The 14,205-nt window shown below is 50.6% G+C and overlaps 1 protein-coding gene across 1 annotated transcript in view; it reads right to left on the bottom strand.

Moving 5' to 3' along the window:
• The window catches only part of LOC117870652 (zinc finger protein 850-like), a 35,358-nt gene extending 22,616 nt beyond the window's left edge, over positions 1-12,742 (bottom strand). Inside the window, exons 1-3 of the mRNA XM_034757881.1 lie at positions 12,688-12,742; positions 11,859-11,975; positions 9,423-11,538 (exon numbers count right to left, since the gene is read on the bottom strand). Coding sequence (XP_034613772.1) covers positions 9,423-11,538; positions 11,859-11,975; positions 12,688-12,721 — 2,267 coding nt within the window. The 5' untranslated portion in view covers positions 12,722-12,742. The remainder of the gene's footprint in view (positions 1-9,422; positions 11,539-11,858; positions 11,976-12,687) is intronic.
• Between the last annotated feature and the right edge of the window lie 1,463 nt (positions 12,743-14,205).

Here is a 14,205-nt window from a genome sequence, read left to right as displayed (position 1 = left end):
TGGATGGGACAAATCCAGCCCAGCCTCACAGGAACAATGATACACAGGCTTAGGCAATAACAAAAGAATCTGTTAGACCCTTGAGGGAGTCACCCCCTTCCTTTGGGCAGTTTGGGACTGCGATGAGGTAATGCTCACCTGACTCTGAAAAGTGGGGGGCCAAAGCCAAAAGGAAAGAAAGGACATGATAAAAGGGAGAGACATTTTGCTCTCTCTCTCTCTTTTCCACCTACATCTACAGACACCACCACCACCACCAAGCGACTGAAGCTCTGATCAAAGGGGAGAGCCTGGCTGTGGTGAGAAACATCTAAGTTTGTAAGGACATTGAAAGTGTTAAGATCAGCTTAGAATGATTTTGCTTTTATTTCATTCGACCAAATCTGACTGGTTATGCTTTGACTTATAATCACATAAAATCTCTCTTTATAGCTAATAAATTTGTTTATTCTACCTGAAGCAGTGCATTTGGTTTGAAGTGTGTCAGAGGCTCCCCTTGGGATAACAAGCCCGGTAAATATCAAGTTCTTTGTTAAATTGACGAACTCATATATGCTTGCAGCGTCCAGCGGGCATAACTGCAAGCCGGAGTTTCCTAGGGTTGTGTTATTCACTTGCAAGTACCTGGGAGCAGCTTACATGCCAGAGGCTGTGCATGAACAGCCCAGGAGTGGGGGTTCTCACAGCAGAGCAGGGTAAGGCTGGCTCCCAGAGTCAAGGATTGGAGTGACGTAGCAGATCACCAGTCTAGATAACACCAGAGGGGAATGTAACAACCACCTAGATGACAAAAAGTTTAGCCCGAACAGGGAAATTAGCTGGTTAAATGGGACATGAGGAAAATAGAGAAGTTGTCACCACTGGAGTAAAAGAAGTTCACATCGGCTGAGGATCTGACCCATTTACTCCAACGGAAGCAGGATAATTAACATCAGCTGGGGATCTGGCCCATCTGCTTGTCTTTTCCCCAATCCTGGTCGCAGACCCTAACAGCTGTTGCTGCCCCTCGGTCCCAGCTGTGAGGTGGGTGAAGCCCTTTCATTCTGCAGTGCCTAGTTCACCTACATTTGAGGGACTTCAGCTGCCCTCTATCCCGAGGGCTCCCCACTCCCAATACAGCTCCTACTTCTGCATGGGGCAGAAGAGGTTCTGCATTCTGCCAGGAAAGGTTCATTGCAGGGGGATGGGTCCCTGTTTGCCTGTTCTCTCTAGCTAAGACCGTCCAGGGTGCCCAGAACTGCGGTGTCAGGGCGCCGTAGTCCTGTGTGGAGCTGCCATTCACCTTCCCCTCCTTTGGTCTCATCTTGAATCCAGCCTTTTTTCTTTCCACCACCATCATCCTAAACATGCTGCACTTGCCTCCTGCCCTCTGTAAGAGACAGTGTCCCTGTTGTGTGTAAATAGGCTTCTCTGTAACCTCTGTCTGCTTCCCCCACCCCATTTCCTCACTGTTCAGTCTGTGCTGATATGGGTCTTTCTCTCTGGGATTCCCCCCCACCCTTCTCCTTCATCATTGAGCATCCTCCCAGGAAGCCCACGAGATTGGATTTTGAAAAGCACCAGGAGAGGGAGAGACACGTGTCTCTGCCCAAGAGGTGATGGTTGGGAAGTCTGAGGCTAGGTCTACACTACCCGCCTGAATCGGCGGGTAGAAATCAACATCTCAGGGATCGACCAATGGGACGCGACAATCGATCCCGGAATCGACGCTCTTACTCCACCAGCGGAGGTGGGAGTAAGCGCCGTCGACGGGAAGCCGCAGAGGTTGATTTTGCCGCTGTCCCTACAGCGGGGTAAGTCGGCTGCGATACGTCGAATTCAGCTACGCTATTCGCGTAGCTGAATTTGCGTATCTTAAATCGACCCCCCCATGTCGTGAAGACCTGCCCTAAGGGAGGGTTTTGCTGGTTGACCACGGTGGGGGAATCCAGGTGCAGTTGCCCTGAATGGTGACAGTGAGGTTAGAGCAGGACTCTGCAGCCAGCACGGCCAGCTCCAACTACCCGCTGGCCAGAACTGCCACCCAGTGTTTTTAACACAGCCTAGAGATCTCCTGCAGCTGAGGAAGGAGGAGAGCTGAAGACATGGGTAAAGGGTTTCCCCTCCCTCCAGTGGCAGGGGAGGGAGAGCAGTCATCTGCCATGGAGTCAGGACACCCCCTTCCAAATAATGGTACAGTGGGGGACAAGCTACCCCTCCCAGCAGAGACAATTTGTACGTTCTGATACAGGAAGGACACAATGTAAACTGGGGGGGGGGCACATGACTACCCCACATGTTGCCTCTGGAAGGAACCTTCCAGCCCCACATCCCTGGCCAGGGCAACCAATACCGCTGGCTCCTGGGGGGCTGGGTCCACAGGAGCTGGGAACACGTCTCTGGGCTGGCCCTGCCCCCGGGAGACTCAGAGCACCACAGTGTCTGCTTGGAACTCCAGCAACCTCGTGGTCACCTCAGCTGGGGAAGGGGACAAGACAGAGCCGCTTCTCACGCCGACTGAGAGTGGCCACTTGGCGTAGGGTTGCCAACTTTCTAATTGCACAAAACCGAACACCCTTGCCCCACCCCGACCCTTCCATGAGGCCCCGCCCCCTCACTCCAGCCCCCCCTCCTTCAGTCGCTCGCTTTCCCTGACCCTCACTCACTTTCACTGGGCTGGAGCGGGAGGTTGGAGTGTGGGAGGGGGTGTTGGCCACAGCTGGGTTGCAGGCTCTCGAGAGGGGCGGGGGATGAGGGGCTTGGCGTACAGGAGGGGGCTCAAGGATGGGGCACAGGGTTGGGGTGCTGGCTCTAGGAGGGAGATGGGGCGTGGGAGGGCAGGGCTGGCTTTAGGAAGTGCAGGGCCCAATTCGAATATTTTCGGCGGGGCCCCGGCAGGGATGACTAAAAAAAAAAAAAAACCCTTTCATTTCTTCCATGTATTATTTACTTTCCATAACTATATAAATAATAAAATTATATATTATGTACATTGCGTCATATATGCTGTTGATCGGTTATTAATGAGCTCCATTTCATATGTGTGGGTCCCCGCCACTCTCTGGGGGTGTGCTAGGGTGACCAGATGTTCCGATTTTATAGGGACAGTCCCAATTTTTGGGTCTTTTTCTTATATAGGATCCTATTACCCCCCACCCCCATCCCAATTTTTCACACTTGCTGTCTGGTCACCCTATTGTGCTCATGTGTGGGTCCCAGCTGCTCCCTGCCCCCCTCATTGAAGCAGGTGTGCAGGGTTACTGCCTTGGGAACTGCAGGGCACCAGTGGACATGGGGCTGGCTGGAGGCAGGGCAGGGGCTGACTGGAGGTAGGGTCTGGCTGCAGGCAGGGCAAAGGGTGCGGGGCTGGCTGGAGACAGGGGTGTGTGGGGTGGGCTGGCTTCAAGCAGGGCCGCAGGGGGGTGCGGCAGGGGTTGGCAGGGCTGGAGACAGAGGAGTGAGGGACTGGCTGGCTTCAGGCAGGGGGGTGCGGCAGTGGTTCGCTGGAGACAGGGCAGGGGGTGCGGCAGGACTGGCTGCAGGCAGGGAAGGGGGTGCAGGGCTGGTGTGGGCAGGGGTTGTATGGGGCTGGCTGGCTTTGGGCAGGGCTGCAGGGGGGTGCGGCAGGGGTTGTCTGGAGACAGGGCAGAGGGTGCAGCAGGGGTTGGCTGCGGGCAGGGCGGGGGGGCGGGGCTGGTGCGGGCAGGGGGTGCAGCAGAGGCAGCTGGAGCCCCAGCCCTTTAAATCGCCCCCGAGCCCCCTGCTATCCCAGGGCTCTGGGGGGCTATTTAAAGGGCCCGGGGCTCCCCTGCTTCTACCGCCCCAGCCCTTTAAATAGCCGCGGGAGCCCAGGGGAAGCGGCAGGGCTCCGGCGGCTATTTAAAGGGCCGGGGCAGTAGAGGCAGCGGGAGCCCCAGACTTTTTAAATAGCCCCCAGAGCCCCGCAGCCCTACCCCAGGGCTCCAGCAGTGGGGCTCTGGTGGCAATTTAAAGGGCCTGGGCCCTTTAAATTGCCCCCTGGGGAAGCTGGGCCATCCCGGTACGGCGCACTGCTCTTGCCGGTATGCCGTACCGGGACTTGGGCGCGGGGCCCTCTTAGGCGCGGGGCCCAATTCAGGGGAATTGGTTGAATTGGCCTAAAGCCGGCCCTGTGGGAGGGGGTTCTGACCTGGGACAGGGAGTTCAGGGTATGACTGCGGCCGGTTGGCGTATACCTCATGTAGCTCCCACATGGTGGCGCAGCGGGGCTAAGGCAGACTCCCTCCCTACCCTGGCTCCGCACTGCTCCTGGAAGCAGCTGGCATGTCCGGCCCGTAGGCAGAAGTTCGTCTAGGCGGCTCTGCACCATGGGCACTGCCTATGCCCACAGGCACCACCCCCATTGGCCACAGTTCCCAGCCAATGGGAGTTGTGGAGCCAGCGCATGGAGCTTCTCTAATCGCTCCTATGCCTAGGGGTTACAGGGACATGTAGCCACTACGGGATCCACACGGAGCCAGGGTAGGCAGGGAGCCTGCTTTAGCCCGGCTGCACCGTTGACTGGACTTTTAACGGCTCAGTCAGCCATGCTGACCGGAGCCACCAGGGTTCCTTTTTGTCCAAGCGTTCCTGTGAAAAACGGAACGCCTGGCAACCCTAACTCCAGGTTGCACGTCAGAAGCTGCTTGCGAGAGCGCCCAGATGGGAGGAGACAGTGGCAGCCCGCCCCCTCTGCTCCCCAACCAGGCCGGATGCTGGGGACAGGGGCCAAGAAAGCCGGAACCATCCCAGTACATTTCTGGCTTGCTTGGCCCCTTTCACCTCCATTTATACCTTTCAAACCAGACCCCCAACCTCACCTCGGCCTGATCAGACACAAGCCCAGGGAAAGCCAGACTGGTGTGGCAGCAGGGTCTGGCCATGACAGTGACAGCAGAGAAATCCACCACTACTACATATTTAGAGATACCCCACCCTTCCATCAATCTCTCATCAGGGAGACGCACTGCCCTGGCTCACCTCCCCTACCGCCTTCCATGCTCCTGAAAGCCTGCACAGGGGAGCTCATTTTCCTTTGCGATGCTCAGAGGCCCCTAGGATGCAGCCAGAGCTGAGATGGGTGCCCCCTCCCCCAGCTGCTCCCATATGAGAACCAAAGGGTTAATGTAGAGGGAGCTGATAAGGCTCCGAGTTACACCAGCTGACCTCCACCCAGATACTCCACGATTCTCGCCCATGTAGCTTATTGAAAGACATGACTCAATATCCCTTTTATACATTTCATTAAAATGAAGAAACAAATTAAATGAAGAACACACCTCACTAAACCTAATCTATTAGTAACACCACCCAGCTAGCTCTCGAGTACACAATACAGTGATCACGTTCAGGTCAGATCAAAAAATCAGTCAGTAAACAACGATCTTGCTTTGGAATCAAGTCTTCACTTTAGCCAAATTATCACAACAATACAGCAGAAAATGAACCCTTGTTAAATCCTGAAACAGGAACCGAGGAGGCAGCTGTCCACTTAGTTATTAATCCCAGTCAGAGAACTTCACTCAGGCCGTGCGATCCACACTCAGCCACTTGAATATATCAACACTAAGCCCAATATATTGTTCACATTTAAGCCACAACTTCAGAGCTTCTACCTTAGATCTCACCAGTATGTGGCTAACCTTCTCCCAGTGGCTTCCAAGAACAAATACCTTAATACAGATACAGACCTTAATACACAGAATTTTAATGGTATGGATCTGACTGCTTAGGTTCTTTGAACTAATATTCAATTATGTGACCAAATGGCCTTCAGGAGAGAGAGAAAAACCCGCAACAAAGCGGTATAAGTCACTTTCTCTTTCATATAAAATGAAATTCCAGAGCAGGTTACATCTGATGACTCAAAAATCAGGAGAGCAGATTCCCCCGTCGCCTTCTCCTCTGATCCATTCAAACCTGCTTCACTCAACAGCAGTTCATTATTATGGAGTAGTGCTATTTAAAAAAAAAAAAAAGCTTCATCATAATAAGGAAAAACCGCAGGGAAAAGTCCAGAAGTGGCTCTGTCAATAGAGATAAACTGGGATTTAGTCTCGGAATGATCACACTGTGTTTGGGATCCACTGAAGTTTCCCATCCAGGTCTGGGACACTTTCTTCTCAGTCCTAACGGACTTAGGATCAATTTGCTATGAAGTGCAGAGACTCTTTGGGAGGTGGAGGCGTAGAACAGAGGTAGATAAACTCCATTGTGGCTCAGACAGATGCCAGCGCTGCTGGAGTGAGCGGGCCTAGTGACGGCGATGGGGAAGGAGGGAATCCCGGCGACTCATGGAGCAGGTCCTCAAGGAATCAATTATGAAACATTTAGAGGAGAGGAAAGTGATCAGGAACAGTCAGCATGGATTCACGAAGGGGAAGTCGTGCCTGACTAACCTAATTGCCTTCTATGATGAGATAACTGGCACTGTGGATGAGGGGAAAGCAGTGGATGTGTTATTTCTTGACTTTAGCAAAGCTTTTGATACGGTCTCCCACAGTATTCTTGCCACCAAGTTAAAGAAGTATGGGCTGGATGAATGGACTGTAAGGTGGATAGAAAGCTGGCTAGATCGTCGGGCTCAACGGGTAGTGATCAATGGCTCCATGTCTAGTTGGCAGCCGGTTTCAAGCGGAGTGCCCCAAGGGTCGGTCCTGGGGCCGGTTTTGTTTAATATCTTTATTAATGATCTGGAGGATGGTGTGGACTGCACTCTCAGCAAGTTTGCAGATGACACTAAACTAGGAGGCGTGGTAGATACACTAGAGGGTAGGGATCGGATACAGAGGGACCTAGACAAATTAGAGGATTGGGCAGAAAAAAACCTGATGAGGATCAACAAGGACAAGTGCAGAGTCCTGCACTTAGGACGGAAGAATCCCATGCACTGCTACAGACTAGGGACCGAATAGCTAGGTAGCAGTTCTGCTGAAAAGGACCTAGGGGTCACAGTGGACGAGAAGCTGGATATGAGTCAACAGTGTGCTCTTGTTGCCAAGAAGGCTAACGGCATTTTGGGCTGTATAAGTAGGGGCATTGCCAGCAGATCGAGGAACGTGATCGTTCCCCTTTATTCGACATTGGTGAGGCCTCATCTGGAATACTGTGTCCAGTTTTGGGCCCCACACTACAAGAAGGATGTGGAAAAATTGGAAAGAGTCCAGCGGAGGGCAACAAAAATGATTAGGGGTCTGGAGCACATGACTTATGAGGAGAGGCTGAGGGAACTGGGATTGTTTAGTCTCCAGAAGAGAAGAATGAGGGGGGATTTGATAGCAGCCTTCAACTACCTGAAGGGGGGTTCCAAAGAGGATGGAGCTCGGCTGTTCTCAGTGGTGGCAGATGACAGAACAAGGAGCAATGGTCTCAAGTTGCAGTGGGGGAGGTCCAGGTTGGATATCAGGAAAAACTATTTCACTAGGAGGGTGGTGAAACACTGGAATGGGTTCCCTAGGGAGGTGGTGGAGTCTCCTTCCTTGGAGGTTTTTAAGGCCCGGCTTGACAAAGCCCTGGCTGGGATGATTTAGCTGGGAATTGGTCCTGCTTTGAGCAGGGGGTTGGACTAGATGACCTCTTGAGGTCCCTTCCAACTCTGATATTCTATGATTCTAACCCATTTCCTTCCGGTGTTGCAGAGGCTGAAATGATACATTTGTCCCACTCCTGCTCCTCCTCTTTGTTATATTGAAATAGATTTTCAATAAGGAAAGTGGTAAAATGAAAAATACCTGCTGCCCAGCACAACCTGGACCATTGTGAGAACATCTGGGAATGAGACAATCTGTCGCCAAAGGGGGAACTTGGTGACTCTAACAATCACTCTGTTGGTGCGGTGACAGTATAAATGTGCTGCTCAGGGCTTGGCTAGAGCAGGAAAATGGGTGTGAATTAGGACAGTTCAAAGGGGAAGGTGCTAGCGAACCCCAATCCCTGTGCCTGGGCTATGTCAGCACGGCACATCTAGCGGGGTGTTTACATTAGGGTAGCTACCTCCAGCAGGCCGACTCCATGGAAAATCCTAGAGGGGGCAAACCCCAGAATGATTTTTGCTCAGTTTAGCTACTTGAGATCACCCCTATTTCCCACCCCTGGGGCTGATGGACACTCCTGGCAGGAGAGACACACGCCCATGATGACTCACATTAGAAAGGAGTTGGTAGAAAGGACCACAGGATTCACTCCAGAGAAGGGTGACCTGCTAAAGGAAAAGCAAGCAACTCACCTGGGGGACCTGAGAGACCAGGGTGATGCAAATGGTACAATAAAAAAAATCACTATGTGGGAATTAGGAAATGTCTTTTAAAAAAAATCTTTTCTCTGCCCTACACAAAGTTTTTATGGTGTGTATCTATCCTGTGAAATCGTTGATGCCCACAGTAACTCCTCACTTAACTTTGTCCTGGTTAAGTTGTTTCATTGTTATTTTAATGATCAATTAGCGAACATGCTTGTTTAAAGTTGCCCAATACTCCATTATAACGTTGTTTGGCAGCCCGCCTCTTTTGTCCACTGCTTGCAGAAAGAGCAGCCATTGGAGCTGGTGGGGGCCTGGAACCAGAGTGGGCCGGCAGCCCCCCCTTCAGATCCCCTAAGTTCCTTGTGCGGCAGCCGCCTAGCAGGCTATCAATTGCTGGGCAGTTCAGCTGTCCCTCCCCACACTGCCGTGTGCTGCTCCTGCCCTCTGTCTTGGAGCTGCTCCCAGAGACTCCTGCTTGCTGTGCAGAGGTGGGGGGAGAGAGGAGTGCTAATGTCAGCGTGTCCCCCTCCCCCCGCTTCTGTACCCCATCTCCACAGAGCGGGGAGAAGGGGAACATGACAGGGCTCAGGACAGAGGGAGCTGGCAGCAGCTGCTATCTCAACTTGCTGATCTACTTAAAAAGGCAGTGTTCTTAGAGTTGGGTCAGTGTACTTAAAGGGGCAATGTGCTTCTCTCTCTCACACACACACAGTGTGTGTCTTTGTTTCTCTCTGCCATGCTGTGTGTCCTACCTGCATTCAAGCTGCCTTATAGGACATGAGGCTACATTAATAACAATGTGATAACCCTTGAGGGCTCACCCGAGTGGTAGTTCATCATTTAGCAAGGCATTCCTTGGGAAATATCCCACTCTCTGACTTCACCACCTCAACCAAACTTCACGATCGTCACTGCTATGTACAATATTAAATTGTTTGTTTAAAACTTATATTATGTATATATATGTATGTATAAAAATATAGTCTTCTATGTGGCAAAAAAAATTTCCCTGGAACCTAACCCCCCTCATTTACAATAATTCTTAGGGGGAAATTGGATTCACTTAATATCGTTTCACTTAAAGTAGCATTTTCCAGAAACATAACTACAACATTAAGTGAGGAGTTACTGTATTAAGGTGTGAGCTCCAGATGAAACTTTTCCCACACTCACAGCATTCACAGGCTGCTCTCGTGTGTGGATCCTCTGATGATTAATGAGACTTGAGCTCTGAGTGAACTGTTTCCCACACTCACAGCATGTATAGGGTCGCTCTCCTGTGTGGATTCTCCGATGAATAGTAAGCCCTGTGCTCCAAGTGAACTGTTTCCCGCACTCACAGCACTCATAGGGGCGCTCTCCTGTGTGGATCCTCTGATGGTTATTAAGGTCTGATTTGAAAGAGAACCTTTTCCCACACTCACAGCATTCATATGGTCTCTCTCCTGTGTGGATCCTCTGATGTCTAGTAAGGGATGAGTTCTCAGTGAAACTTTTCCCGCACTTGCTGCACTCATAGGGTCTCTCTCCTGTGTGGATCCTCTGATGTTTAATAAGGCCTGAGTTATGAGGGAACGATTTCGCGCACTCAGAGCATGTGTAGGGGCGATCTCCTGTGTGGATTCTCTGATGATTAATAAGGCCTGAGCTCTGAGTGAACTTTTTCCCACACTCAGAGCACTCATAGGGTCGCTCTCCGGTGTGGATTCTCTGATGATTAATAAGGCCTGATCTCTGAGTGAACTTTTTCCCGCACTCACAGCATGTATAGGGACGCTCTCCTGTGTGCATTCTCTGATGATGAAAGAGGCCTGAGCTCTGAGTGAACTTTTTCCCACACTCACAGCACTCATAGGGTCTCTCTCCTGTGTGGCCTGTCTGATGTGTGATAAGGTTTGATTTCTCACTGAACTGTTTCCCACACTCGCAGCATTTGTAGGGGCGCTCTCCTGTATGGATCCTCTGATGTTTATTAAGGTTTGATTTGAAAGTGAAGCTTTTCCCACACTCACATTTATACGGTCGCTCTCCTGTGTGAATCCTCTGATGTCTAATAAAGGATGAGCGCCGAGTAAAGCTTTTCCCACACTCACAGCACACATAAAGTCTCTCTCTTGTGTGGATTTTCCGATGTTTAAGAAGGACTGAGCTCTGAGGGAACGTTTGCCCACACTCACAGCATTCATAGGGCTGCTCTCCTGTGTGGATTCTCTGATGTTTAAGAAAGGCTGTGCTCCAAGTGAACTGTTTCCCGCACTCACAACATTCATAGGGGCGCTCTCCTGTGTGGATCCTCTTATGTATATTAAGGTTTGATTTGAAAGTGAACCTTTTCCCACACTCACAGCATTTATACGGTCTCTCTCCTGTGTGAATCCTCTGATGTCTAATAAGGGATGAGCTCCGAGTGAAGCTTTTCCCGCACTCACAGCACTCATAGGGTCTCTCATCTGTGTGGCTTGTCTGATGTTTAGTAAGGCTTGATTTCTCACTGAACTGTTTCCCGCACTCACAACATTCATAGGGTCTCTCCCCCATGTGGCTATTCTGATGTTTAATAAATTTTGATTTCTCAATGAATTGTTTCCCGCACTCAGAGCATTCGTAGGGGCGCTCTCCTGTGTGGATCTTCTCATGTTTAAATAGGGCTGAGCTCTGAGCGAACGTTTGCCCGCACTCACCACATGTATAGGGTCGCTCTCCTGTGTGCATTCTCTGATGATTAATAAGGAATGAGCTCTGAGTGAACTTTTTCCCGCACTCACAGCATTCATACGGTCTCTCTCCTGTGTGGATCCTCTGATGTCTAGTAAGGGTAGAGCTCCGAGTGAAGCTTTTCCCGCACTCACAGCACTCATAGGGTCTCTCTCTTGTGTGGCTTGTCTGATGTGTAATAAGGTTTGATTTCTCACTGAACTGTTTCCCGCACTCACAGCATTTGTAGGGGCGCTCTCCCGTGTGGATCCGCTGATGTCTAATGAGGGTGGAGATCAGAGTGAAGTGTTTCCCACACTCAGTGCATGTGTTTTTTCTCTCTTCTGTGGGTATTCTCTGCTGGGCTGTGATTTCCTTGTAGTTCTGGTGAGTCCCCTGACAATTAATGGATTTGCCCACTTTCTCCCTGGGCTGGATTCCCTGCTGCCTCTCTGGCCTGTGCTGACTCTCACAGGTTTTCCCCTTCACATGACGCCTGGACACATTCCCTTGGGATCCTTGCAATAATCCCCCATGTACTTCCACTTGCTCAGCATCTTCCTGCTGAGGATTCAGCTCCTTGTTCTCACTCACCATCCCAGCACCTCCTAGGACAGAGAGAGAAACATCATAAACAGAGGTAGAAAAGGGAAAATAAAACCAAAATTATAGCTGGAGAGAGAGAAAAAACTCCTCCCCTTAGGGGACAGAGGAGGGGAACAATTCTGCCTCCACATCCCATCAGGTAGGGAGCTGCTGCCAGGTGTCAGTGAGGATGGGTAGGAAGCCAGGAGCGATAGCTGCCCATAGGGTACAAACCCTCCTGGGGATACTCCTGAACTCCAAGAGCTCCCAAGGCCTTTTCAGGGAGTCCCAGCTCCTTCCTTCAGCCACGGAGAGTTTCTGAATTGGTTTAATGATCCCTCACCTGCGTAGACAGCTCTCAGGATCTCGCCTTCCTCAGAGCCCTGGAGATCCAGGACCCACGGCTCCTCCCCTTGTTCCAGTTGGGAGATCACATCAGGTTTGGAAACAGGAAACCCTGCTGAGGGGACAGAAAACAAGGGAGATCAGGGGAGTTCATGGCACATTTCTCACAAAGAAGAGTCTATCGGTTTTAACCCAGCCCATTGTAAAGCAGTAAAACGCTTGGGGAAGCTTCCAAGGTGCAGGGCACTCTGCATATGAGGGATTTAACTATCCCCATCTCTGCTGGGAACACACACAGCCAGACACTCCTCAGCAAGGGGCTCCTAAAACACAGAGTCAGTAACTCCGTGTTCCAGGAAGTAAAGACTCCAGACAGAGGGGAAGTCACCCTGGATCTGCTTCTTAATCACAGAGAGAAAGGTTCTCCCATGAGCATAGGTCATCTACCGCCGTGAGAGGCAGTAGCTAGCTCGACGGAAGCATTATTTTCTGTTTAAAGACCAACTAGTCTAACTACCCTAAATGCTACATGTTTATTTGGATTGTCTTGAAATTTGCTGGGCAAATTTTTCATGGGCAACTTCTTCATCACAGTCATTTGTTGGTGCGTAGCACTGAATCAGGGGGATGTTAGACTTTGTGCTGAACTTCCCTGTGCCCTGTTCCCAGAGTGTTCTGTAGCGGGGAGGGCAGAGTGTTAGTATGTGGGTCACTGGCTTGTCGAGGTGATGCTGAAACAGGGCAGAGTAGAGGTTGCATTGTGGGGATGCCATGAAACTTAACTCTGCATTTTCCCTTCTAAGAACCAAGGAGATGGGAATCCTTACCCAGCGAGGTCACATTCTCATAGTTCTCCTGCATGACATCTCTGTAGAGGGCTCTCTGAGTGGGGTCCAGCAGAGCCCACTCTTCCCTGGTGAAATACACAGCCACCTCCTCGAAGGTCACCGGCCCCTGAAAGAGCAAGAGTTCAACAGTCAGTACCTGCTGCCTCACTCACAGCCCCACTATTCAACGGGAAAAGGAGTCAATCAAATGGAAGCTCTGGGTGGCTTGCAGTCAACAAAGTCCTACCTGCACACCGCTCATAAGAGCAGCCATACTGGGTCAGACCAAATGTCCATCTAGCCCAGTATCCTGTCTTTCAACAGTGGCCAATACCAGGTGCCGCAGAGGGACTGAACAGAGCACATATGTTGTACTTAAAGTACTGCACAGGATCTTTTCAGGGGGAATAAGGCAAAACGCCACATTTATTAGTAATACATGTATTCATTAACACTGTATCATATGCATATAATATATTACACTTACACTCACAAATACACACACAAACACACTCCGTCTTGTTGTTACCAATTAGTTGCTCCCCTTAACTTCACTGGCCAGGTGAGTTAGATGGGGGAGGGGGTGGAGCCGGGCTTCTGCCGATCCGGATTGATGCTCCCATGTTGACAAGACGAGACCCGGGGTCCTCTGCAAGACACCTCACTTTTATAGCAGCTTTCCTCTTATGCAAATCTATACCAGATTCAAACTCTGTGTCTGTGTTCATTGGTCCTTTGTGCTGCTTTCTTTTGAGTGTTGTCCCAATGCTGCAAAGAGGGTGTTTCCAAAAGAAGGTGCTTGCTTCTAACCCCCGAGGCTGTCGGTATGTCTGCTTGTCTTTAATGAGCCCACTTGACACGTTTTATTGTCCTTGGGTCTGGCTCCCAGCCCCTTTCCAACAGTTGAGGCTGTCTGGAGGTGCTGCCTTCCATGCCTTGCTCATCCACACCTCATTCATTCAACAGGGCAATTGATTAAGAGTGGGGGGGGGGGAAGAGTTCTTGTTCTACTGCTAGCAAAAAGAAATTTTTCTTCTATCTTATTCTATCCTTAGGGGCTATAATATTATACCAAGGGCAATGCAAAGTTTCTAAATGAGGCTTTGATACAAAGTCCCATGAAAACAGAGGTCACACGTGGGTAGACCCACCACAAGGTTATATGAAGAGGCACAATGTAAAGTCATATGAAAATTATCAGAGATTTATCTACACGTACTCATCAAGTAATCCATCCCCTGTCGTCCATTCCCAGCTTCTGTCAAACAAAGGCGAGGGACACGATCCCTCCCGATCCTAGCCAATAGCCATTGAGGGACCTAGCCTGCACGAACTTATCAAATATTAGAGCATCCAGAAAACATGAGGGTGAGGGCACAAAGAGAGAGCCCCTTCTGTCCCAGCAGATCCATCACACTCCTACTAGTCTGAGACTGATACAGGTGATGGGAGTCCCTAGCAGGGTCCAGTGAGAGCTCCCTGGTAGAATCATAGAAGATTGGGGTTGGAAGAGACCTC

Source organism: Trachemys scripta, unplaced genomic scaffold, assembly GCF_013100865.1.
Source record: "Trachemys scripta elegans isolate TJP31775 unplaced genomic scaffold, CAS_Tse_1.0 scaffold_85, whole genome shotgun sequence".
Taxonomy (NCBI): Eukaryota; Metazoa; Chordata; order Testudines; family Emydidae; genus Trachemys; species Trachemys scripta.
This window is presented reverse-complemented; position numbering and strand designations above follow the sequence as displayed.